The 27034-nt window shown below is 43.5% G+C and overlaps 1 protein-coding gene across 4 annotated transcripts; it reads right to left on the bottom strand.

Moving 5' to 3' along the window:
• Nucleotides 1-491: 491 nt before the first annotated feature.
• EXOSC10 (exosome component 10) lies at nucleotides 492-27034 on the bottom strand. Of its 4 annotated transcripts, none has more exons than XM_048824945.2 (25): nucleotides 26858-27034; nucleotides 22372-22508; nucleotides 21730-21853; nucleotides 20150-20254; nucleotides 19625-19787; nucleotides 14682-14793; nucleotides 14284-14359; nucleotides 13960-14070; nucleotides 13305-13448; nucleotides 12256-12446; nucleotides 11213-11369; nucleotides 9959-10107; nucleotides 9466-9516; nucleotides 8541-8652; nucleotides 7682-7732; nucleotides 6990-7068; nucleotides 6665-6786; nucleotides 5982-6077; nucleotides 5186-5260; nucleotides 4637-4724; nucleotides 3321-3394; nucleotides 2600-2768; nucleotides 2034-2095; nucleotides 1298-1374; nucleotides 492-673 (listed from the first exon to the last, which is right to left on the bottom strand). In XM_048824945.2, the coding sequence occupies exons 1-25, from the start codon at nucleotides 27005-27007 to the stop codon at nucleotides 643-645; spliced, it is 2706 nt and encodes a 901-aa protein (XP_048680902.2). In that variant the 5' UTR covers nucleotides 27008-27034; the 3' UTR covers nucleotides 492-642. The 4 variants fall into 4 exon arrangements, with proteins under 4 accessions (XP_048680902.2, XP_048680901.2, XP_048680903.2 ...); XM_048824944.2 differs by lacking the exon at nucleotides 26858-27034 and adding an exon at nucleotides 26312-26632; XM_048824946.2 differs by lacking the exon at nucleotides 26858-27034 and adding an exon at nucleotides 26312-26632 and having other exon boundaries at nucleotides 6719-6786.

Below are 27034 nucleotides of genomic sequence, written 5' to 3'. Positions count from 1 at the left end.
TCTTCTCCAGTTGTGTTTTAACCTTCAACCTATTTACATGGCTTTCAGTCCTTCTGTTCATTTCTGTAACAGTCAAGCAAAGCAGTAACTGTTGGTTTTCATTCAGTTCAGAAGTACCTGCGCTCTTCTCTTATAATTTCAGTGCTTATTACTGCTTGGGAAGCAAATGCATTTTCTACATTACCGTTGCTTGCAAAACAAACAGGCAGTTTGGCCTCATAGGGACAGTCTGGCTCTAGTTCCTTTGCTGTTACATTTGTTTAGGATTTATTCCCCTATACCTAGTTCAAGTCACAAATATTTGCACATTTGTTGAATCTCTTGATTTCTGTGCTGGCTTTGGAAATACGAACCAGGTTAATCCTACATCCAACTGACATGTCGAATTCTGCTCTTCCAGGTTCAGCCTAACTCAGCATTTGAGGACACCAAATACATTTTCCAACCATTTTTGAAAGTGTAAATATAATAAAGGCCAAAGACAAAACAAATAAAATTGGTTTTCCCCTTTGGAAAAAGCGTTTTAATTATTTTTAAAAGATTTCTGTACAAAAAACTGCAGCAGTGATTGATATTTGCCCTTCCACAGCTTGACAGAGACTTTTTGTTCATTGGCAGTTCCCACAGGATCTCTTACAAACACTATCTTTTTGGCCAGCTGTGCCTGGAGCCCCTGCAAAAACAGTTACAGAAAGAATTTAAAATAGCTTTGGTTCGAAGTTCACTCACGATTTAAAGCCTATGAAATGTTTGCAAGGCTGTATTGAGAGGTGGTGAAACAACCTCTCGCGCTATCCCCACCTCAACAGAGAATCAAAGTAATGTTGCTCTTCTGCAGCTACAGGGGATTTATGGGCCACAATGCTGCCCCCCTCTGTCCACCTCTCCCAGAAGAGTTATGCCTGGGAACGGCAAACTAAGTATCTTGGGAATTAGCCTCTACGGAATTCTCACATGAGCCGACACCATTGCTTTCCTTTCTAACTTGCTGGTTAGACGTGTGCTCCCTCCACACAGCCTGACCTTTGGTCCAGGGCTGCATCTCCTATAAGGCTAGCACCACTGTGAGCTCAGGATTTCAGACCCTCTGCTATGGTTGTCTTTATTCACATTAATCTTGGACTAGATTTCTCTGAGGCTGATGTCAATGGACACCTGTAGGTGTTGTGCAGCTCTCATGCTAAGCGTGTCCAGATACTGCTGTGTGGACTAGTATAATAATGGCTTTGCCTATGACTCCAGGGGACTTGAGTGGGGAACACTCCATCACTTTGCAGAGAACCGTTCAACTACATACCGATCACTTTTCCCAGCCAGGTAGGACATGCTTTTATTTCCAGCTGGGTGTTGAAGTTTGTTGGCTCCAGAGAATTTCTATATGAAAGGAAAAATGACCCAACAAAATATATTTCACGTGATACTTCTACTTGTCTCCAACCCTGTCTTGTCCACCATACCTTCAAGGAACACTTTTTGCTCATTTAAGTTGTGAGTTTTGGAGTACAACATATTCTCTCATTCACCTGAAATGAGCATTCCTGACTAGGAGCTTCTGCTTGACATTTCTGTCTACAGATTCCATTGAGATTAAATTTCTACAATTTGAGAGGTTAGTAGAGAGGGATCCTGAACAGGACCTATCCCCTTTTCTTCTCTGATTCATCCCTACCACTGTGCTTCACTTTATTCTGCATCTCATCTCTCTCTCTCTCTCTGTGGAACAAGTCTGGACTGGCATTGAAGTAGCTGCACAGGAAGCTGCATTTCCCACAGTGTCACATGTAAACTGATTACCTGTTAAACTCTACACATAGTTTTAATGATCTGAAAGAGAAGCTTGTGGGTACCATCTGCACATCAGTCAGAGTGGCAGGAGGAGGATGCACATTGGAAGAGGGCTTGTAACAAGCCTTATGGATTAGTGATTGAAAGTCTCATCTCAGCATCAAGTGGCTATTAGGGGAGGTTTGGCATGTCTAGGGCCACCTCGTATCACCTTTATTTCTGTTCCTCATTTCCGAGTGTTCCCTTACCTTGCCTGTGTGGGCCTGCTTGGCTGGATCAAACTGGGATGACTGCTTGGATTTGCCGTTTCCTGAGACAGACACGGAGTGGAGAATAATTGCTATTAGAAAGGTTCTTTTAAATGAACAGTAAATTCACACCAATAGCAAGTGCTCTTTGGCTGTAATGAAATATACAGCGCTGTCTTTCCCTCACTATGAAACAGAGTGTACTGCTGAGGAGAGAATAAGCTTTTAAATGGATCCTCATTACACCTGATTCAAGTCTCTCCTATTTTCTACTGCTGCAGGGTTTAATGAAATACATTACTCTATTGTGCAGGAAAAGGAGCCACTGCCTTTGGTAATTCCAAGAACATTTCAACTGGTTTTCTAATTACATGGATGGATGGTGAGCAATCCACTTCACCAGGCTGATTCCTTTAAATCGTTCCCAATTCTTCCATTAGTACAGGGCAAAGACATTACTGTTTGGACATCACAGAGCTCTACGAACCCACACAGCCTTTCCATGGCTCAGCCAGGCAATAGTCTCCACAGCCTGCAGCCTTGTAGGTGGGGAGTCCAGTTCTTACCAGTGAACACTTTGAAGTTAGACTTGCTGTAATCAAAGGGGGTGAACTGCTTTGGCATTTCCTGCTCCTCTGGCTGCTGGGAGGCTTTTGGCCGTTTCTTCTCTTGTTTTGGTGTCTCTGTTCCTGGTTCACTGGTGATTCTCTCCCTCTTCTTGCTGGCCTGTTCCTGCTGTAAAAGCAACACACCCCAGGAAGGAAATGCAATAACCTCTCTGCCTGGTCACACTGGGCTCAGAAGGCAGCTGCCATGGATATCATAATGGGGGTTGAGGGAAACGTTGTTTCTGTTCTGGGATCCAAGGTCTAAGCTGCCTTGCTCCCATAGCAGAGACTTCTCAGATTAGAAATCTGACAATCACAAGACTAGAGGCCTGGAGCTGTTGTTGCTCTATGTACACATTTCAGGGGGAACCGAGAAAGAGGAAGACAGAGATAAGGCAATGGCAAGTATTCTCCAGGATAGAGGAGAGTTGAAACTGGAGTAGGGTGAGGCCCAGCACAGATTTGTTGAGGTCTGAAACAAGGCCTGTTGCTGTGTACATGGTCAGAAGCACAGGAAAGATTCCATCCATAGATTCAGAGGGCCCGAGAGATGTTAAGTGCCCTGGATTGAGGGCAGAGAGTTTATATTTGTGAAGGCTAAAGGGGTAGCTTTAGAGATACTTGTTTTGTCCTACTCTAAAACCTGTTTTGTCCTTCACACTCAAACATTTTTACATACCACAGCTTGCTGACGGACTGAGACAATATTTTCTGCTGTTGCTTTGCACTCCTTCTGCACCTGTTCACGAGCGGCTGTGAAAAGAACAAAACAGCACATGAGATTCACCCAAGAGACATGCAAAATCGCTCTCAAGAAAGAATGAGGAGCTTGCTTTGCAATGGCAATCCTCTTACCCCAGATGCCACATATAGACAATCTTCATGATGTGAACCTCATTCATCAGAAAACTCTTGACCTAAAAAGGGGTCATGTCCCCCAGACTATGATAGGACAGGACCATACCATATCTAGATTATGGGGAAGCCATCTGGCCAATTCCTCAGTAGTTTGTTGGGTGGTGGGGAATGGTTTATTTCAACTCTCACTCCACCCTAGCTCTCTCTAGCCACCTCTTCCTGAAACACTCCCACCTGCTGAATAATTGAGGTCATCAATCAGCAAACTAAGGCATCCTGCAGGGTTGACTCCCTAGAAAAGGTTTTGGGTAACCCCAAGACGACTGACTAATCACTGTTCTGACAAAGTCTTATTCCTCAGGTAGAGAAGGTGCTTAATAAAAATGTAAAGAGTTAAGGGTTTTTTGGTAATAGCTGTGCAGATTAACGTGCCAGCCTTTAAAAACTGGATACCTGCATTCTTTGTGGCAGGGGTTACAGAGGAAGTGAATTTAGAGAATTCAGCCTGGAATACATACAGTTAAGCACTATTTGCAGTCTCTGGTCAGTGAATGGCTAATACACAAACAAAAGGGATACTGCAACACTGGGAGAGCTCTGCGTGTGGAAGTTTCAAAGCACTAGTCTACAGTGGGCCTTGTTCTACTGACTATATCAGTCCCTCAGTTTCAAACAGCAGTATGTTTTAGCCCATTACAAATATACAAGGATCAGACAGAGGAAAGTGGTGGCCTGCCATGCTGAAAGGAGACTTTCTAGTTAAAACCTATGGGTTATGATGATGGTAGTTTTAATGGAAGTACTCTGAACTACCAAGCAATCAGATCTGCATCTGATTTCCAGTCCTGATCTTTTGCTCCCTGTAAAGGTAAGGAGTCCTATGGGTGTACTGCTGGTAAGGAAGGAAGGGAGAGGAAGACCTCACGTCATTCACTGCAAACCACTCAAATCAGCTAAAATTTGTTTGACTGGCTCTGAAAGGACTCTTGCTCAGAGTGTCTTGGTTGAAAAGGCTGTAGTTAAGATGCAGGGCCTGGATAGTGGTGTTACAGGGAAAGGGACAATCAGGGGTTTGGAAGATCCACCTTCCTCCCCCAGCCCTCTCCTCAGTCTCAGTCCAAAAAAAGTGGGTGTTACCTCTCTGCTGTACTGCTTTCTTTTTGGCTTCTTCTTTTGCCTCCTTCTGCAGTTGTGCCTGACTCACCAACTTCCACCGATTGCTGATCTACATCAAAAGAAAATTAGCCAGGATCACTCACTGTGAAGTCAGACAGAATGGGGGAGGAGTTTACAGACCTGCACCAGCATTCATTTTGGACTACAGAACACCAAATTTGACTACACTGGAGATGACTTTTTTTATTTTGTAGAGAGTCTTGAGCCACATGAATTAGCACCAAAGGATCCAGGCCAGATATGGTGTCTCCTTTTAATTCAATGTTTTGCAATGTGGGAAATATGAGTGGGCATTTCCCTTGTTCTTTGGAGAAGAGGAATGCTATAGAAGTCTGAAAATGTCTCCCCTTTTCTGAGATGAAAGGGAAGCAAAACGGAAAAAAATAAATCCAAGTAATCTCATGCCCCTCAGAAACTTCCAAAAGAAACCCGGAATTCATTTGTTGTCACCTGGTTCTTTCACAAGGAGCTGAGCAGTTTTCACTCACTTATGTTCCAGTAGACACTCACTTCATAAATTTTTGATGATGGGTCAAACTTTGCTGATTGTGAGATGTGGGCAGGGTTCTGTTCTGAAGGCAGATACTAGAAAAAGGAAAAGAAAAATGTCTTTAAAACACAGCATGCTACAGGGTGCAGACAGCATAAATTACAGTGGAAGTCACAGACAGCTGAGATGCACACTTAGTAGGTGCTAACTGAAAAAAAGGTCAAATTTAACATCAATCCTACGGAAAGTTAATGGTTCAAAAGAACGTCAGCTCACCCCTGTCCAAAATTACAAAACTTGAGGCCAATAGAAATATTTCTATTAAAAGTAAATCCAATGGGAACACTTTTTGATAACATTATCCTCCAGTTTGCAAGTCCAAACACACTGATAAAATACATTTTAGGACATGGCAAACCAGAAATGAAATAGATTCAAAACCAAGAGCGAACCAACTAGTTTATTTTCATCTTCAAGCTGAGAGATGTAAAATACAGTCAAAGATGAAAAACTAGATTTAAAAAATGGTTTTAATTAAAGGTATCTAACAAAAGTTAAGAGTTTTAAAAAACATGATTTTTTTAACCTGTTGAAGTGCCTCCCTAACATCCATTTCTGTACAAGTTTCAAAACCAAATCCCATGGTTTTCCTTGCAAAATACATCTAGCATATAACCCTGTGATTCCAATAAATGAGCAGTAGCTGTCATGCTAGGCTCTACTAACCCTGCCTTGTGAAAATTCCTGATCTTATGGGACCTACTACATTGCTCAGTTTACCAGCTGCCATTACAAAATATATACAGTGCCCTTTACCATTCTGAAGGGATTTTCAAAGGACTCCATTATGCGTTGAGCCTTCTGCTGTGCTACTGTTAAGTTCTTCTCATTCCCTTCATCCACATCAGGCTCCTTAAGGAATGCAGAAAAACCATTAGCATATAAAATACATAAGTTACATACAGACTGTATATAGAGAATAGCTCCAGCATTGTTTGGAACACATGATGTGTGACCTGAGGCTTTTAAGGGCTAGTAGGGTTAGTAAAAGCCAAGACATTTACGACATCCCCTAGTGCTAAAGCTGATACATCATCAACTAGGCTTTGCTTACTTGTGTGTGTGGGGGGTGGGGTGGGGAGGAAAGAGATGGAGGGAAGTGAGATAGAGAACTGAGGCAGTGCTGAATTTTACTTCTCTACTTGACAAGCCCAGAAAGTTCTGTTCTGTAACAGTACCCATTTCACACCTGCTGCTTGTTTTAGTAGTAGGTGAATTTTCAGTTGTATTTCTGGGCTCCTCGGCTTATCGCCATATCATTTCCTAATTCACCTAAAGGCCCAGTAAGGGCAGTGACTCTGGAACTGTAAGAAGAGCTAATCCACTTGCCAGCTTCCTACTTGCTGAACACCTGACAGGGAGCACAGCAGTATCTCCATGAATATCCTATTCCTCTGCAGCTACCCTAAGGCCAACCCCTTCATATTACTGGAGCTTACACTGAATATACTGATGGTTGCAGTAGCAACAAGACATGTGGAATTAGGTAATACCCTTGTGCTGTCCATCTCCCCATCGCTGTCCGAAAAGAGGCTCCCACATTCCAGAACTGGTGCTGGTTCTGCAGAGAAAGGAAAAAGTTTCTGGTTTTGAACACTCCATTCCTACTGGATTTGTGTTCTGCTGTGATCTCCCTGGCTCCACAAATGAGCTTCCACTGAAGGTGATATGCTTATTTTAAGGTGTCAAAGAAAAAAAAAAACTACTTGAATTTTTTCCATATTAGCAGAAGTCAGAGGCTGTCTCCCATCCTTCCCAAATTACCTAAGGCTGAGAGGTTCTGAATATCATCCAGAGGAACACGAGAATTGTCATGAGGTCCAAACAAATGATTCTCCAGCCTCTGCAAACAAATTCAAATTACATATGTGATCAATACAGAACCTTGCTCAGAGATGTTTTAGGGGAATTTACAGAGTGGAAAATGACATGCTCATCACAATTAAAATGTATGGGTGATATTCTAAGGCTAAGTATTTCTAATATAGCTCATCTGCAATTGCACAGTGAATCTGACTCCAAAGGGATGGCTGTGCAAATGGTTACTGGCTAGCAAGAATGCTTTACTTCGTAGACACAAGGTAGATAACTGGGACAGCTGTAGTAATTCATCTGAAATGTTCCTTCTTAAAAATCAGTCAATACAGATTATAACAAACATACACAAAACTTTGTCCAGCAACTGTAGTGGTTACTGATGGAAGACTTATTTACTATAGTCTTGTTTGGAGCTTTTAAAATATTGACTCATGACTGGTACTTTTACAAGCATTATAGCACAAGGATAAAACTGGGTTAACAGAGGGACATGTTTGTCAAATGGAAAAAGAACTAGTTAGTGGACTAGTTAGAATAAAATTACAGTCTTCATGCTTCAAGATACGGACCTCTGCTATGGCAGTTTCTACGAGTTTAGGGTTTAACACATTAGCATGCCAAGCAGATACAGATAGTACCTCTGGGTTGGGCAGAGACCCTTTCTTCTTCACCGTGGTTGCAGTTTCAGACTAAGAGGAGAAAAAATAAATAAGAGAATTACTAATGGTTAACTTTGAAGCATCTAGCTGAGCAGACACAAGCTTCCTCTCATCAATATTTTCAATGCAGCTAGCAGAAGAACAGTTCTACATTTCCCTCCCAGGGGTGTGTGTCTGTGTGAGGATAGGTAAAATTACGAAGCTGTTCACATAGCAGGGCTGTGTTTGTGCTCACGAATGGCTTAATTTCACTGTAGGAGAATGCACTCCACTGTAGTAATAGCAGAAGTGTGCTGACCTATATTAAACCTCATTCCAAGCCTCTAGGTTGCGTGTATGTTTCTGCTTTGCCAGTTGTGTGGGATTTGTCACTGGTGATTTCTTATGTGCATCCAACAAGCTCTTATTCCCTTTGTAGGTAAATGTGATGTGTGTATAAAGGCAGAATAGGGTTATACCCAGAAACCTCGAAGTTGATTGCTTTGCTCAATAGTGAATATTTCTACCTGGTTACTCCTCAAGTTCCCTTAAGGGCCCGAACTGCTTTGAAGTCCGCAGTGAGATTTCATTACGGGGGTAGGAAGAAATGCCTACAGGCAGTGCTTCTGTCTGTATGATAGCATACTGTGCAGTACTCAGGCTTCAAAGTGAGGTTACTGTCACACACAAACGGCAACCCCGGCAGCAGTCTTGTACTATAGCCTTGCATGTAGACTATTTCTAGATTTTAATACTTATGAGATCAACAGGAACCTCTGGAGGACAAGGTGCAAGAGATATTCCACAATAAGTCCACATCTTTTGGGTTTTGTTATGTGTTGGTAGAAGATCTTTGTACCTTGAGCAGAGGCATCTCTCGGGCCTGTTGGATGAGGAGATGCATTTCGTTGATCTGTTGGCGGACTAGTGGTGGGATCGGGTTGCAACAAGCAATGATGCCCTGGGGTTCTCTAAAGACATAACGAAAAAAAAGTTTGCTGTATTCTCAGCTGATAAATCAAACATCCACATGCAAAGAAGAGTCAACCACATGTAATCAGAGGCCCTCGCTTCACTGAATAAGGCAAATCAGATTAGCCATCACTGTTTATCCAGTACAACTACAAATGTGTCCGTACTACGTTTGGGCACATAAGGAAAGCCCATTAGCTCAGCACCCCCGTGTTCTTTCTGCATCCAGCTTTAATTTCTCTCCTTATCCAATATATATTTTTCTTATAGCAGGAGTGTAAAGGGTTTTGAAATCACAGATGCAGTTTTATGTGGGATGGAAAATACCAAGTCCTCCAAAAAAATCTTGTTTACAGGAGAATGTCGTGGGTGACATGAGAGTGGTCTGGCACCTACACATTTTCCTTTGAAAACTAAATCAATACCTAGGTGTTAGTGAAATTAATCTCCTCCTAGCGTACTGGTGGAGAGCTCAAAAAGAAGGGAGATGCAATGACTGGCAGCAGTGAGCCCACGTTTTGCATTAGTAGGCTGTGTATTCCTGACACATGTATAAAGATATCTGGCTTATGCTAGAAGAGCTTAGCATCTTAATTCTTCTGTGCACTGAATTTCTCTGCTCTGAAGAACTAAAGGTAAAAGCAATGCTAATTACTGGGAGCAACAAGCTAACTGCAGAAGTAAGTAAAACAAACACACACGTAAGAGGATAGCCCATCTGGCTGATGGACCTGGGATCAACTTGGAGGACAAGGAAATGACATTCAGAGTTGTACAAAAACAGACAAAAAACAGAAGGCACGAATACATACTTGGGCAGCTCCTCTGCTATCTTCAGTAGCATATGGTTTGGTAGCACGTACCTGCAACATAAAGAGCAGGAGCACTGATATCATGGTAATTGTGTTAATGTTAATCAAACCTGTTTAAAGAGAAATTTCATGGGGGGATGACAACCCCATGTATCATTCTGCACCTGACCCAAGTTCTTAAGCATTGGGGTCAGTTAAGGAGAAATAAATCAGGACTGATCTAGAAAACCATTGAGGCAACCCCCCCACCAATGTGATTTCTGATCTGAGATGTAGGGGGTCAGAGGAACAGATGGGAGGAAGTGGTGCCACTGAAGTACTGCGCCTTTCACTGGACAGTGTCTTAGATACACAGGAAGCACCCAAATCAACCCCTCTCAGCAGACCCAGTGTTTCTTTCAACGAGCTGTACCGCTCTGCAGAGATCCATTCAACGAGCTGTATTGCTCCGCAGAGATCCATTTCAAACTGTGTCTAATGAATGACTTCCTACCCTGTACTCTCATCCTCTTGGCGTGCCATCTTGTCCCTCCAGGCAAATAGCAATTTAAAAGCTGTTAGCTGCTGTGTGTTGAGATGCTTTTTCTGCCTCCTGTAGAGCTCAAGGTAGGAGTCCTCTGAGAAGACGGGTTTGATGTATTTCTGAACAGGAAGAATTAGAGAGATTGGGGATCAATATCAAACAGAGTCATGTACCGATTCCCTTGGGCACTTCCCAGGCTGTGTTCTCTCTGGCACAGAGAATTAAGCACACAAGAGAGGACTGGATGGTTTGCAACAGCGGCTCAGGAATTCAGGACTAAGGAACCCCTTGAGGGTTTTACCTTAAGCATGTGGGGCTGACAACTGTTTCTGTTTTAGTTCCAGCCACACTCATTTTTTCATTTTAATTTGAATACACGAGGCAAGAAAGTTTCCAAGTCCAAGAGCAGCCACAGACATACCAGATCTTTAAGTCTTGGTAGATTAGAAAACCACCCACCTCTTGGTCTCACTATGACAAATATACACTGCCAAGTGAAAACTAAAGTTACAGTGTGCTCCAATATCTCAGGCTTTTATTAGGGATATCCAAAGAAATGTGAGTAAATATCGACTCACTTGAAAAGTTTCAGCCTTAACACCTGCAGGTTGATGTGGACCAGCAGCAGCGGTTTTGAAGACAACAAAAAAGTCTAGGATATCTAGAGCAAGGGTTCTCAACCTCTCTGAGACACCTCACCTCCCCTCCCCCCCAATATGGCCCACTTGTCCACGATAAACTCCACGGCCCACTTGTCCACGATAACTGGTTTTCTGCACAAAAAAGCCAGGGCTGGCATTAGGGGGTAGCAAGCAGGGCAATTGCCTGGGCCCCCCGGGAAGCTACTTTGCTCAGGCTTTGGCTTCAGCCCCGGATGTTGGTTCTCAGGGTCCCAGGCTTCAGCCCCATGCTTCGGCTTTCTGCCCTGGACCCTAGCAAGTCTAACACTGGCCTTGATTGGCAGACTCCCTGAAACCTGCGTGTGGCCCCCCAGGGGGCCCTGGAGCCCTGGTTGAGAACCACTGATCTAGAGGTCCCTTAGCTAGTGGAAAAGCCCACACTAGGTGGGAATGGGGAGAGAGTAAGCCTATTTCCAGATATACATACTGAAAATTAGGGATTCTGCCAGAAGGTAGGGAATGGGCCAGGCACACCTTTGGGTGCTTCCAATCCTAGACAGTCTGTATTCTGACTCAGACAATTGGTCCCCAGGTGAAGATTTACCTTCAGGCAGATGTCCCTGCTGCGCTGCCAGACCACCTGCAGCTGAGTGGGCTGCCCGTTTCCTCTTTCCCACAGTGCCTCTCTCACTTTATCATAAATGTAGAGCAGGTAGTGAGTGTCGTCTCGGGCATACTGGATCATTTCCTCTGGCAAAGGGCTGGAAGCAGAGAACTATCACTGTTGCACAAATGCGTTTTAGTAGCCCATCCATCATCCTTGCAGTGCCCTCTGCCACAGCAAGTAAAGATAAGCTACATCTAGGTCCACCCCCAAGAACAAATCCAGGATTCCTCTCACCAGAATCTCATTTGTGGGCACCATTACGATGATTTTCTCCATCTGACCTCTTGTCTACATCTGGGAGACCAGGATCCCCAGGGGAGCCACTCAATCAGATGGCAGGGGGTACCTAGTATAGTAATGTGGCTACCACTGTGTGCCTGCACAGCCTACGTACCACACCTGGGCTCTTCATGGGCCAGGGAGATGGTGCTGCAGAGATCGCTCTCAAACTCAGTCCCTGTACTCATTTACACAGCATTTTTGTCTGGGAGTTAGAATTTTTTAGTGGTGCATCTGTTACAACAGAACTACACCTTTACAATGCTAGGCTGAGCAATGCAGAGAAGGTGGCAGCTTTTGTCGTAACACTACCCTGTAGTTATGCTCTGTTCCTATTGTGTTAAGTCAGCTTCCAAATGTCTTTTGTGTCACTGATTTTAAAAACACAGATATTACAGCATTTGGAGAGAGCTTAGTGCTCAACAAAGTAAGGGGCTGAAACAGACAGCCAAGCACAGCGTACCCGTAGGCAGGTGCTGTGCATACTAATTCCACAAATCTGCTAATGCATTTCAGCTCTGTTTTGAAGCCCGTCCCTTTTATTCCAGTTCACCACCACCACCACCGTATTAACCAAAAATCCCAGTGAGCTATGTGGTTGCGGGTAGGTTGAGAAGTGAAACGGTCCCCCATTAACATGCAAACAAGTCCCAAATTTGATTCTTAACTCTAACGCCAACATGTCAGGATAAAACTTTTACCGAATCCTCCAGTCAGCCAGCTGATACTGCTTGTCAGTTTCCACATGGCAATAGAGTTTTAGCAAGTGGTCCAGGGAGTGCCTGCCAAGGTTGAGGAGACGGGCAGCCTGGTGAGTATCAAACATGTTCACTAAGTACAGACCAAAATCTTTCTGTAGCCACTCCACATCTGAGTCGGCACCATGAAGGACCTGCAAGGCAACACAATCAAATGCATCAGAAACAAGAATGTGAGATGGTAGAATAGCACTTGGGACGAGAGGATAACCAATTCCTTTTAGGGACCTGAAGCGTTGAAGAACCAGAATTAGAAAGTTATGTTTCTAAACCAAGACCTCTTTCCTGGCCTTGCTGTTATGCCACTAGCAGTGAAAGGAGAAAGTACTTGGTTTCACCCAGACCATGTTTCCACACTCAGCCCTCTCAAAAGTCAACTGGTAGACTACTGAAAATTTATTTCTCCCCTCTCCCAAAATATATTGTAAAACTCAAGAGCTTTGGAGCGGAGAAGATGCCAGCTAACTGTTCAGTCACATTGTTTATAGTGCTCCCCATCCATTCCCTCCTGTGTTTACACATTTTTATCTAGTGGGCAAGGTCTTTGGGACAGGGACCTTGTCTTCATACTTGTCAGTAAAGCACTTACAATCAACTACAACCAAAATGGTACCTGGTCTGTGTTCAGCACAGTCTGATGGATACAGTCCTGCCTAATACCTCCTGATGGGTGGTCAGATTCATTTTTGGGCCATTGCCAACTAAGCAGTGCTCACTCTCACAACAGTGACTTAGATGTTACTAGCATCTTATCATGGCCTGAGGTCATACAGGCTGATTCAGTGCTCACTGAAGTCAAGGGGAATCTTTCCAATGATTTCAATGGGTATTGGATCAGGCCCATACCGTGGCTCTCCCACTTGTCCCAACCCTTCCCCGGAAGCAGGGAGTGGCCAGGGCAGGAGGATAAAGCATGCTTTCAGACAGACAGAGTTAAGCCAAAATTAAGTTCACCAGGTGTAATTCTGAATAGGTTGGAAGCGTCTACTGACCTTTACAATAGCAGGGTCCGTGAAGGCCTCATTCAGAATGTACATGTCACTACGTAGCTCCAGGGTGTCAATAATGAAATCTTCCATCCGGGTGGAAATCTGCATCAGACATGTCAAGCCCAGGAAACTCCTGTAGGAATGGTGCTATCAGACAAAGGACAGAAGTTAACTCAGAGCCCCTGCAGGAGTGGTACTATGAAACACAGAATAACCAAAGGCAGAGGAAAAGATGACAATAAAAGAAGGAAGGGTTCCTCTAGGCAAAAGTTAATGACATGAACAGATTCCAGGCCTTTGCAATCATTGCTACTGTCTTAATACGTCATCCAAATTAATTTTGAAATTGGTCCTTTCCATGGATCTCAACATAACCCAGAGGATCATAGGAAAAATTCAAAACAGACTAAATTCAATATAAATCTTATTACAATAGAATAAAGTTTGAGAAATTAAAATGACAGCCAAAATCCCATACAGGATAATAAAATGTAGCAGCCTTCCCACATCAGACCTGGGACATATTACCTAACTCAACATAAAAAGGATATGGTACACAAAGCAAAAGATGATGAAAACTAGAAGAAGAATACTATAATATGACCTGCTGAGTGCTAACTCAACATACGTAATTTAAAACAAAGAGCAACATACTCACCTCCAAATCCACAGCAAATTCTTTGCATCTTACAAGCTTTTCATTCAGTTCTACCAACTCATCCAAAGTGGAGATAAAATGGCAGGGTGCGTCCTCAACAGGCCTGTACATCTGACAAAGCAAGTTATTAGATACCCCCTTGTGGGGACATAGTGCTCTCCTCCCACAATATCCAAAAGTTTCTGAATTAAACACTGCTATCACAGCTGTAACTGCTCCCCCCCCAATTGTAACTAGGCTACAAGCAGGGCCTACCACAAACTGATCATCATCTACTTCAACATTTTTTCTAGATTTGATTACTAATTTAATCTGGGCACTAACCTGGAGTTGTGGTTTCTTGAGAGTTTCATCTGGTGGAACAAAGTGTTCCAGTTCATATTGGTAAGGGTGAGCAAACCTGCGCAAATAACAAAAAAGAAATATGCATCATTCCAATCAACTTCACTGAGCCAAAGGAAGTAGTTACCGAGAGATAGCACCGCAATTTGCCTAGTATTGACCAGAAATCCTAGCACAGGGCAGATTTGTTATGCCTAGATTTAAAAAATTAGGAACATATATGGAAGCAGCTACAAGTGAAGCAGCAGGCATGTGCATAGACACAGAGAAGAACCACATGAGGTGCTGTATGTGACAGGTACATACATAAAGAGACTGCATACAAAATGCATATAAATCTATTGTATTTCCAGCACCCTGTTGCCGATTTAATTTCTTACATGTCTTGTTCAGTCTGCTGAGTTCTCTGTTGATGGAGGAAATCTGCCAGAGCAGCTGGTACATCCAAGTCCTCAGGACGCTCCTTTCGCTCCTGCCTGCTTTTTGCAAGTGCTGAATGACCAAGATGGAAAAATTAGACAAAGCTGTACAAATAATGTGTATTCCTAACTCAAGTTTCTCTCTCCAATGCCTAACCTAAAACCCATTAAGTACTATAAAATCCTGAACGCTCCTGGCCTACTGCTTTTAAATACAAGATTTCTATCTGTGCCTCATTTTATGACTCAGTAGGAGGTATAACAAGGACAAATGTCACCCCGCAAAGATTAAGTAAGATGAGCAATCCTTTGCCAGACCTCTGCTGAAGAGGTGGTAATAGAACAAGAAATTTTTAAAATTTAATCACATGGCATGAGCATCCCAAAGATGAATAATTCTGGCTGCCAAACACTGCTCTGCAATGGAAAGGCAACTAGCAGCTCTACACCTCCATTATATGTGCGATTAGAAAGTGATGAAATATAATAAAACAAAAGTCAAATCAACTGTTAGTAGCTAGAACTGCAACTGCATTTTAATGGAAAAATGCTGATTCAACTACAACAGAATGACAGATCACAAAGACTTGGGAAGTTATCGGGGGTGGGGGTCTGAGAACTACTGAAGCTTTTGGTTGCCTTGTGTCAACTATTTGGCTAAGGAAGCCAAAGAAAAGAAGCTCACATCTAATCTTTTTTTCACTATACTAATAAAAAATCCCATTATTTCTTCTAAGCTCAACTGCATTTATGCAGGACCTGGTACTTCTTGACATCAGTAAGAGCCTGATCCCTGATTTTAGCGGGAGCAGGATTAGCTGCAAAATACATTCTGTGTTACAGATTGTTACATGTGCATCCACAGCAAGACATTTTATATAGACTTGACTGTAATAAGATCATCATCATCATAATGGCATGCCTACTACTTCCAAAGGGTTTTAGTCTCCTCCTGAGGTACACATTTTTAAGATTCAATGATTTCTTTTGGCTTGTGAGGGATGGTTTCTGTTTGAATTCCATTATAAAAATAATAAGTAGGGCTGTCGATTAATTGCATTTAACTCATGCGATTAACTCAAAAAAATTAATCCCGATGAATCGCAGTTTTAATCGCACTGTTAAACAATAGAATACCAATTGAAATGTATTAAATATTTTAGATGTTTTTCTACATTTTCATATATATTGTATTTGGTGTTGTAATTTAAACCAAATTGTATATTATTATTATAATTTTTACTGTGAAAATATTTGTAAACAAAAGAAATAGTATTTTTCAATTCACCACATACAAGTACTGTAGTGCAATCTCTTTGTTGTGAAAAGTTTCAGAGTAACAGCTGTGTTAGTCTGTCTTTGCAAAAAGAAAAGGAGTACTTGTGGCACCTTAGAGACTAACCAATTTATTTGAGCATGAGCTTTCGTGAGCTACAGCTCATTTCATCGGATGCATACCGTGGAAACCGCTTTCTCACCCGCCCCCCCGGAAACACACACATATAAACTCACTCTCCTGCTGGCAATAGCTCATCCAAACTGACCACTCTCCAAGTTTAAATCCAAGTTTAACCAGAACGTCTGGGGGGGGTAGGAAAAAGCAAGGGGAAATAGGCTACCTTGCATAATGACTTAGCCACTCCCAGTCTCTATTTAAGCCTAAATTAATAGTATCTAATTTGTAAATGAATTCCAATTCAGCAGTTTCTCGCTGGAGTCTGGATTTGAAGTTTTTTTATTGTAAGATAGTGACCTTCATGTCGGTGATTGCGTGACCAGAGAGATTGAAGTGTTCTCCGACTGGTTTATGAATGTTATAATTCTTGACATCTGATTTGTGTCCATTTATTCTTTTACGTAGAGACTGTCCAGTTTGACCAATGTAAATGGCAGAGGGGCATTGCTGGCACATATCACATTGGTGGATGTGCAGGTGAACGAGCCTCTGATAGTGCGGCTGATGTTATTAGGCCCTGTGATGGTGTCCCCTGAATAGATATGTGGGCACAGTTGGCAACGGGCTTTGTTGCAAGGATTGGTTCCTGGGCTAGTGGTTCTGTTGTGTGGTATGTGGTTGTTGGTGAGTATTTCCTTCAGGTTGGGGGGCTGTCTGTAGGCAAGGACTGGCCTGTCTCCCAAGATTTGTGGGAGTGTTGGGTCATCCTTCAGGATAGGTTGTAGATCCTTAATAATGTGTTGGAGGGGTTTTAGTTGGGGGCTGAAGGTGATGGCTAGTGGCGTTCTGTTATTTTCTTTGTTAGGCCTGTCCTGTAGTAGGTAACTTCTGGGAACTCTTCTGGCTCTATCAATCTGTTTCTTCACTTCTGCAGGTGGGTATTGTAGTTGTAAGAAAGCTTGATAGAGATCTTGTAGGTGTTTGTCTCTGTCTGAGGGGTTGGAGCAAATGCGGTTGTATCGCAGAGCTTGGCTGTAGACGATGGATCGTGTGGTGTGGTCAGGGTGAAAGCTGGAGGCATGCAGGTAGGAATAGCGGTCAGTAGGTTTCCGGTATAGGGTGGTGTTTATGTGGCCATTGTTTATTAGCACTGTAGTGTCCAGGAAGTGGATCTCTTGTGTGGACTGGACCAGGCTGAGGTTGATGGTGGGATGTAAATTGTTGAAATCATGGTGTAATTCCTCAAGGGCTTCTTTTCCATGGGTCCAGACGATGATGTCATCAATATAGCGCAAGTAGAGTAGGGGCTTTAGGGGACGAGAGCTGAGGAAGCGTTGTTCTAAATCAGCCATAAAAATGTTGGCATACTGTGGGGCCATGCGGGTACCCATAGCAGTGCCGCTGATCTGAAGGTATACATTGTCCCCAAATGTAAAATAGTTATGGGTAAGGACAAAGTCACAAAGTTCAGCCACCAGGTTAGCTGTGACATTATCGGTCACTATCTTACAACAAAAAAAACTTCAAATCCAGACTCCAGCGAGAAACCGCTGAATTGGAATTAGTTTGCAAATTGGATACTATTAATTTAGGCTTAAATAGAGACTGGGAGTGGCTAAGTCATTATGCAAGGTAGTCTATTTCCCCTTGCTTTTTCCTACCCCCCCCCCCCCCCCCCCAGACGTTCTGGTTAAACTTGGAGAGTGGTCAGTTTGGATAAGCTATTGCCAGCAGGAGAGTGAGTTTGTGTGTGTGTGTTCCTGGGGGGCAGGGGGGGTGAGAGAGCCTGGATCTGTGCTGGAAATGACCCACCTTGATTACCATGCACATTGTAGGGAGAGTGGTCACTTTGGATGAGCTATTACCAGCAGGAGAGTGAGTTTGTGTGTGTATGGGGGTGGGGGGGTGAGAAAACCTGGATTTATGCTGGAAATGGCCCACCTTGATTATCATGCACATTGTGAAGAGAGTGGTCACTTTGGATGGGCTATTACCAGCAGGAGAGTGAGTTTGTGGGGGGGGGGGGGGGACGACGGTGAGAAAACCTGGATTTGTGCTGGAAATGGCCCAACTTGATGATCACTTTAGATAAGCTATTACCAGCAGGAGAGTGGGGTGGGAGGGGGTATTGTTTCATGGTCTCTGTGTGTATATAATGTCTACTGCAGTTTCCACGGTATGCATCCGATGAAGTGAGCTGTAGCTCACGAAAGCTCATGCTCAAATAAATTGGTTAGTCTCTAAGGTGCCACAAGCACTCCTTTTCTTTTTGTTGTGAAAGTGCAACTTACAAAGGTAGATTTTTTTGGTACATAACTGCACTCAAAACCAAAACAATGTAACACTTCAATGCCTACAAGTCCACTCAGTTCTACTTCTTGTTCAGCCAGTCGCTAAGACAAATAAGCTTGTTTACATTTACAGGAGATAATGCAGACCTCTTCTTATTTACATCACCAGAAAGCGAGAACAGGCATTTGCATGGCACTTCTGTAGCCGACACTGCAAGGTATTTATGTGACAGTTATGCTAAACATTCGTATACCTCTTCGTGCTTTGGCCACCATTCCAGAGGACACGCTTCCATGCTGATGACACTCATTAAAAAAAACAGTGTTAGTTAAATTTGTGACAGGGGAGAATTGTATGTCCCCTGCTCTGTTTTACCTGCATTCTGCCATATATTTTGTGTTATAGCAGTCTCCGATAGTGAACCAGCACATGTTCATTTTAAGAACACTTTCACTACAGATTTGACAAAACGCAAAGAAAGTACCAATGTGAGATTTCTAAAGATAGCTACTGTACTCGACCCAAGGTTTAAGAATCTGAAGTGCCTTTCAAAATCAGAGGGATGAGGTGTGGAGCATGCTTTCAGAAATTTAAAAGAGCAATACATCAATGCAGAAACTACAGAGCCCGAACCACCAAAAAAGAAAATCAACCTTCTGCTGGTGACATCTGACTCAGAGGATGAAAATGAACATGTGTCGGTCCGCACTGCTTTGTACTGTTATTGAGCAGAACCCGTTTGAACAAGAAATAGGACTGAATGCACTTGCAGGCTCTAAAATTTTAGATTGTTTTATTTTTGAATGCAGTTTTTTTATATATAATTCTACATTTGTATGTTCAACTTTCATGATAAAGAGACTACACTATAATACTTGTATTAGGTGAATTGAAAAACAATATTTCTTTTTTTTTTTTTACAGTGCAAATACTTGTAATCAAAAATAAATGTAAAGTGAGCACTGTATACTTTGTATTCTGTTGTAATTGAAATCAATACATTTGAAAATGTAGAAAACATCCAAAAATATGTAAATAAATGGAATTCTATTATTGTTTAGCAGGGCGATTAATCGTAATTTTTTAAATTGCGCGATTAATCGTGATTAATTTTTTAAATCACTTGACAGCCCTAATAATACCACCACCTAGCTCAGATTATTATTATTATATGCTACCCAAAGCAAATGAAGCCCTCTCGCCCTAGCCTTCTTACCTTCAGGCAGTGGTTTCAGAGCGTTGGGTTTGACAAAAAGCTTAGGTACAAAGGGAGTGTTGGAATTGTCAATCTTCTCTCGAAATTTGAGCTGTGGTCGAGTGATATTCTTGGCATGTAGCAATCGGAAGGTTTCAGACTTTGTTCTGTGGGATTCTCCACTCTGTTTAAAAAACACATTTGAATGGATTTTGAGATAGACTATTAAGACTTTCCCTATATGCATTTGAATATTAAACTCCAGAAACAGTAACGAAAAACTCCCCTGAAATTAAGAGTACAATATCTAAGGTCCATACAACAGCATCTAAATAAGGTGCCCTGAATTCAGGTTAGAGAGAGATGTGTGTGCATGAAATCTATAGCAGAAACCCAGGGATCCTGAATCTGGAGTAAAGGGAGAAGCAGCACAACCAGAAATCTAAAAGGATTTTGGGTTACTGAACGCCCAACCACCATCGCTACAACTCAAGCCTAAGCAAAAAGCTCAAGTTAATTAAAATCAGCTGACTGTAGAAGTCTCACCTTACGGTTCCAGCTGGAAACTATTGTCTTTGGGAGCTGCATCCCTGCAGGGAGGATAGGCTGCTGGTTCTTGTTCACTCCTGCTGCTTCATCCAGTAAAATACCCTGAAATTCGGGAAAAGAAGCTTAAGCAAAACTGTATGAAACATCCTGTACTTGGCAGTCTAGCGTGACTGAAAGGAGAGAAATATGCAGCTGCTTCCATGCTCATCAACTCTGAATTTTGTAAAGGGAAAGAGTGGCCAAAGGCTAGGTATGAAATTCTAATGTTAAGGATTAGGAGAAGCAATTGCCAAGGAATCAAAGGAGAGTTTCTTCAGAGATATTCATGTGCAGATCATCCTAGTCCTACACTCTCCTCTCACATCTTATCCTCCACTCTGCCCAGTTTTGAGATGGGCCAATACAGAGTTAGTCTTGCGTCTAATTTGCTTGGCACAGCATGATAAGTAACCAAGGCAATAAGAGCATTATGGCACCATCTAGAGGCCCTAACTGAGATCAGGGACATATCATGCTAGGCACAGTACAGGGAAATAGTAAGACAGTCCCTGACCCAAAGAGCTGACAGTCTAAATAGACAAAGGTTTGGAAGGAAAGCTGAAGCCCAGAGAGGTGATGTGACTTGAGCAAGGTCACACCACAGGTCAATGGCAGAGCCAGGAACAGAACCTGGAGCTCCAGATTCTCAACTCCAGATCACATGGCCTTTCTTAGGCATGTTTCACACTCACTTTGCACAATCGTAAATGACTGTATGAGGTTCCAGGCAGTAGAGAATAAAGCTATTGGAGGCTACAGCACCAAAGCCCAATGTGCCATTATTGGGGCCCTGGAAGGACTGATTTAAATGACCGGTTTAAGAGACTACTTTTGAATGTGAGTGGTACTAAGATCTCTGCTCTCAGCTGCATGTCAGTTTAACCAGTTGCCAGCCTGTTTTCTTTATGGCTGGGGTAATTATTCCATCTCCCTTGCTCTCCTGGGGTAGTACATGATACATCTGCTCTGGCACCCACACAGGCAGCCTTCTCTTCCTTGTTTGCAATGGAAACGTTTGATCGACTGTCTCTGGTTTTCAGGAACAGTTGGAGCCCTGGTTTCTATTCCTTCTGCTGTGTGACCTAGGGGAAATCATGTCACCTTTCTGTGTCTCTGCTATCCCTTCCACCTGTTGTCTATTCTATTTAGACTGCAAGCTCTTCAGCCTTGGGACAGCTTATGTGTATGTACAGCACCTAATACAATGGGTCCCTATCTCAGTTGGAGTCCTTAGGTGCTGCTGTCATACAAGTAATCATTCTCGTCTTTACAGGCTCAGTTCCAACCGACCACTGTGACCTGAAATATAGAAAAGCGACAGACACCTCAGAAAAATGGCCTCCCAATGGGCTGTAAATTTTTTTTTTAAAAAACAAGAGATACCTAAGAAATAGTGCCCATAAGAGAATAAATGTTTAAAATGAAAGAGGTCTGAGAGTGAGGAACAAAGTGTAATTGCTAAATATGTAGCAATTCCTGTAGAAAGAGTGATCCGCTGAATGGTTACAAGCGAAAAAATACAGGGAAAGTTTACTCACCACTCTTTCAAGAATTACATCATTGGAGTCAACCAGCAAATCAAATTTATCTTCCAGCTCTGTTGCTTTGCTGCGATCCTTGATGTGACTGCGACAGCCATGATACTGCATCACCTTGCTCATACTAACAAGAGAATAGTCCAGTTACTCTTTAAATGACATCAAAAGCAGGTATGCTAAAGACTGGACCTATGTATTAAGATCCTTTCTGAGCTCTGGCTACTTTAAGGTTTGCAAAATCAAATACAGACCCTTTAGATACTGTTGTAAGAGCCTTGAACATGAGAAGCTCTGAAAAAGTGCTACTCATTTCCACTGGGTCTATGGAACTTAGATTGGGCCATCTGGTTAGGAAGTCACTTTTCCATCAGCCCTCACCTGCTCAGTTCTTCATCTAAATTGTTACAGCTACTTTACAGTGGTAAATTCAATGACTCAATTTTTATCATTACCATTTAAATTTCATGTATCAGAAAAGCAGCTGACACACATTTTTAAAAACAGCTGAAATATACCTAATAAAAAAAATGTTCATATATTGTTTTATTTTGAAATTTGCAAAGAAGAGAATTCTCTGCCCCTCACTCTGATCCCTATCACTAAGTTTTCACCACTGACACAAGGAAGCCAGAATGTCCTTACCAGTGAAGCAGCCTGTCACCTTGCGTTTCACAGTATGCCCGAAATCCAGGAAAACTGCGATAGAAGTCATATTCATCTCCAGGCTGAGGGAGCCCATTAGATGCCTTAGTAGCAGCCACCACAGTGCCAAGTGCATGCTGTTAAAAAGCATCACATCATTAAAATATAATTCCACAATTTATTTTTCTGACACTGCCAGATGAGCACACAGTAATCCCATTCTTTGCATTACATTACTATTCCTAAACCAAGACACAGCTAGGCCTTTTTAAACGAGAGTTTACAACCATTTCATTCTGAGTTAATGAAACTAATACTTAAAAAAAAAAAAAAAAGAAAAACCTTAAACTGAAGATGTTTTGGTTTAATGGAAATATTACGGGCACACTAGCTCCAACTTCAGAACTAGGAAATGCTGTCTCTCTAGGGCCATGTCCACACTATAAAATTAAGTCCACTTAACTTACATCGGCATACAGCCACAGCAGTAATTGCATCGTTTATGCGTGTCTACACTTTGCTCCTTGCATCAGTGGTGTGTGTCCTCACCAGGAACACTTGTATCGATTTTACTGTCAGTGTGGGGCATTGTGGGAAGGTTCCTGAAAGCCAGTAACCATCTATGCAAGTAACGTCATGTCTAGACTGACACTGCGTCGACCTAACTACATTGATTTTTGATTCTATGCCGCTCATGGAGATGGAGTTGTTAAGTTGGCAGGAGCGAAATTTTAAGTGTAGACACTTCCATCGTTAGGTCGAAGCAAGGCAGCTTACATCAACCTAACTCTGTAGTGTAGACCAGGCCTACAAAAAGGTCCCTAGGTGAGGGAATGTGTAGGAATTAAGTTTGTAGTGATGGCAATACTGTGGTTTGTAAATCAGCCCGCAGAATGCTTTGTCATGCTTGAATTAACAGTCCCATATAAACGTCCATCTATATCCCAAAAATCAAGACCTAGCTGCTAAACGCATATTGAAAACTCTTCTTGCAGTAGGGAGAGCATAACAAAGGAGGCTGCCTCTCTTGCACCTACCCTGATGAAAATTTAAGAATAGAGAATCCCACCACTTCAGTTTTCAGAGTAACAGCCGTGTTAGTCTGTATTCACAAAAAGAAAAGGAGTACTTGTGGCACCTTAGAGACTAACCAATTTATTTGAGCATAAGCTTTCCTGAGCTACAGCTCACTTCACCGGATGCATACTGTGGAAAGTGTAGAAAAGATGGACTACAAGCCGTCAAGAACACTATCCCTGATAATGTCATGGCTAACCTGGTGGCTGAACTTTGTGACTTTGTCCTTACCCATAACTATTTTACATTTGGGGACAATGTATACCTTCAAATCAGTGGCACTGCTATGGGTACCCGTATGGCCCCACAGTATGCCAACATTTTTATGGCCGACTTAGAACAACGCTTCCTCAGCTCTCGTTCCCTAATGCCTCTACTCTACTTGCGCTATATTGATGACATCTTCATCATCTGGACCCATGGAAAAGAAGCCCTTGAGGAATTACACCATGATTTCAACAATTTCCATCCCACCATCAACCTCAGCCTGGTCCAGTCCACGCAAGTGATCTACTTCCTGGACACTATAGTGCTAATAAACGATGGTCACATAAACACCACCCTATACCGGAAACCTACTTTCCGCTATTCCAACCTACATGCCTCCAGCTTTCACCCTGACCACACCACACGATCCATCGTCTACAGCCAAGCTCTGCGATACAACCGCATTTGCTCCAACCCCTCAGACAGAGACAAACACCTACAAGATCTCTATCAAGCTTTCTTACAACTACAATACCCACCTGCGGAAGTGAAGAAACAGATTGATAGAGCCAGAAGAGTTCCCAGAAGTCACCTACTACAGGACAGGCCTAACAAAGAAAATAACAGAACGCCACTAGCCGTCACCTTCAGCCCCCAACTAAAACCCCTCCAACGCATTATTAAGGATCTACAACCTATCCTGAAGGATGACCCAACACTCTCACAAATCTTGGGAGACAGGCCAGTCCTTGCCTACAGACAGCCCCCCAACCTGAAGCAAATACTCACCAACAACCACATACCACACAACAGAACCACTAACCCAGGAACATATCCTTGCAACAAAGCCCGTTGCCAACTGTGCCCACATATCTATTCAGGGGACACCATCACAGGGCCTAATAACATCAGCCACACTATCAGAGGCTCGTTCACCTGCACTTCCACCAATGTGATATGTGTCATCATGTGCCAGCAATGCCCCTCTGCCATTTACATTGGTCAAACTGGACAGTCTCTACGTAAAAGAATAAATGGACACAAATCAGATGTCAAGAATTATAACATTCATAAACCAGTCGGAGAACACTTCAATCTCTCTGGTCACGCGATTACAGACATGAAAGTTGTGATATTACAACAAAAAAACTTCAAATCCAGACTCCAGGGAGAGACTGCTGAATTGGAATTCATTTGCAAATGGGATACAATTAACTCAGGCTTGAATAGAGACTGGGAGTGGCTAAGTCATTATGCAAGGTAACCTATTTCCCCTTGTTTCCTCTTGTTTTTTCCTACCCCCCCCCCAGATGTTCTGGTTTAACTTGGATTTAAACTTGGAGAGTGGTCAGTTTAGATGAGCTATTACCAGCAGGAGAGTGAGTTTGTGTGTGTATGGGGGTGGGGGGGATGTGAGAAAACCTTGATCTATGCAGGAAATAGCCCGACTTGATTATGTAAAGAGTTGTCACTTTGGATGGGCTAGCACCAGCAGGAGAGTGAATTTGTGTGGGGGGGGTGGAGGGTGAGAAAACCTGGATTTGTGCTGGAAATGGCCCACCTGTTGATCATTTTAGATAAGCTATTACCAGCAGGACAGTGGGGTGGGAGGAGGTATTGTTTCATATTCTCTGTGTGTATATAAAGTCTGCTGCAGTTTCCACGATAAACATCTGATGAAGTGAGCTGTAGCTCACGAAAGCTCATGCTCAAATAAATTGGTTAGTCTCTAAGGTGCCACAAGTACTCCTTTTCTATTTCCCCTTGTTTTTCCTACCCCCCCCCCCCCCCCCAGACGTTCTTGTTAAAGCCTGGATTTCTGCTGGAAATGGCCCACCTTGATGATCATACACATTGTAAGGAGAATGGTCACTTTAGATAAGCTATTACCAACAGGAGAGTGGGTTTGTGTGTGTGGGGGGGAGAAAACCTGAATTTGTGCTGGAAATGGCCCAACTTGATCATCATACACATTGTAAGGAGAGTGATCACTTTAGATAAGCTATTACCAGCAGGAGAGTGCTGAATTTTTTCCTCTGTTAAGACACAGATAACTAAATTTAGGGCTGCTTTCGCTACCAGGGCCCATGCATGAGCTAGTACCGGCTGTTTAGCTTCAATTTATCTCACCACCATGATTCTAGTTCTCCAGACTCCACTGCAGGGAATACCCTAACTCATTTGAGTGGTTATGCTGACAACTTGCCAGGAATAGGAAGAGTGCATGAAATTAGGAAAAAAGGAGAATGCCTCCAGTGCCCATGGAGACAACAGGTCCTAGTTTCAGAGGCAGGGAGGGGGGTAGCCATGTTAGTCTGTATCCACAAAAACAACAACGAGTCCGGTGACACCTTAAAGACTAACAGATTTATTTGGGCATAAGCTTTCGTGGGTAAAAAAGCCACTTCTTCAGATGCATGGAGTGAAAAATTACAGATGCAGGCATTATAACACGACACATGAAGAGAAGGGACTTACCTCACAAGTGGAGAGCCAGTGTTGACAGGGCCAATTTGATCAGGGTGGATGTGGTCCACTCCCAAGAATAGATGAGGAGGTGTCAATTCCAGGAGAGGCAAAGCTATTTCTATACCTCTAGTTTCGGGTCCCATAGCCTACACCTCTCCATTTAACAGAGCTGAAAAGACTGACTCACTTCATGCCAACGAGATGCAGCTCGTCCCCCGACTCTCCCGGGGCGAGAGGCGTCAAAGCCTGGGCGCCCTGGCGCTGGGAGGCTGCAGTGGCGAGCTCTGGCGTCTCGTGCTGGGCGGGGGGCAGAGAGGGCGCAGGCTGCACGGGGGGGCAGCATCCCCTCCCCCCAGCTCCAGGCGCTGGAGCAGCTGTGCCGCACCCCCACGCGGTGCCCACGCCGGCTCGCTCAAGCGCCACACATCCCATGGCGACCAGCCCTGTGCAGGAGGAGATAGGCCCAGGGTCACTGCTCCCAGGCCCCGCGGCAACAGGGGCGCGAGGCCCACACTACAACGCCCGGCATGCAACACTCCGCCTTGCTCTCGGCCGCCCAAACGCCACCGCGGCGGGCCCAGAGAATGCTGGGAAATGCAGTCTCGACAGCTTCCCAGCTGAAGCCGAGGCCGCGAGCCAGAACTACAGTCCCCAGCAGGCCCCGCCGAGGGGAGGGGGCGGTGCGCCGCAGGGCACGCTGGGAGTCGTAGTCTGCGGCGGCTCCCTCACGTACCTTGACGAAGGAGTCGGCATCCCTGAACCCCGGCAGCACGGTGTCTGAGCAGCCTCCCAGCGGCTCCTCCGTGGCGCCGCTCCCTGTCTCCATTATCTGGCCCGTCTTAACTGCTGCACTGCGACGCCCCCCTCCGCCGGCAGCCGCCATCTTCGACACGCACCCACGTGACGCGAC

The sequence above is a fragment of the Caretta caretta genome, chromosome 18 (genome assembly GCF_965140235.1).
Source record: "Caretta caretta isolate rCarCar2 chromosome 18, rCarCar1.hap1, whole genome shotgun sequence".
Lineage (NCBI taxonomy): Eukaryota > Metazoa > Chordata > Testudines > Cheloniidae > Caretta > Caretta caretta.
The sequence above is the reverse complement of the archived record's forward strand: the minus strand, read 5'-3'. Positions and strand labels throughout refer to the sequence as shown.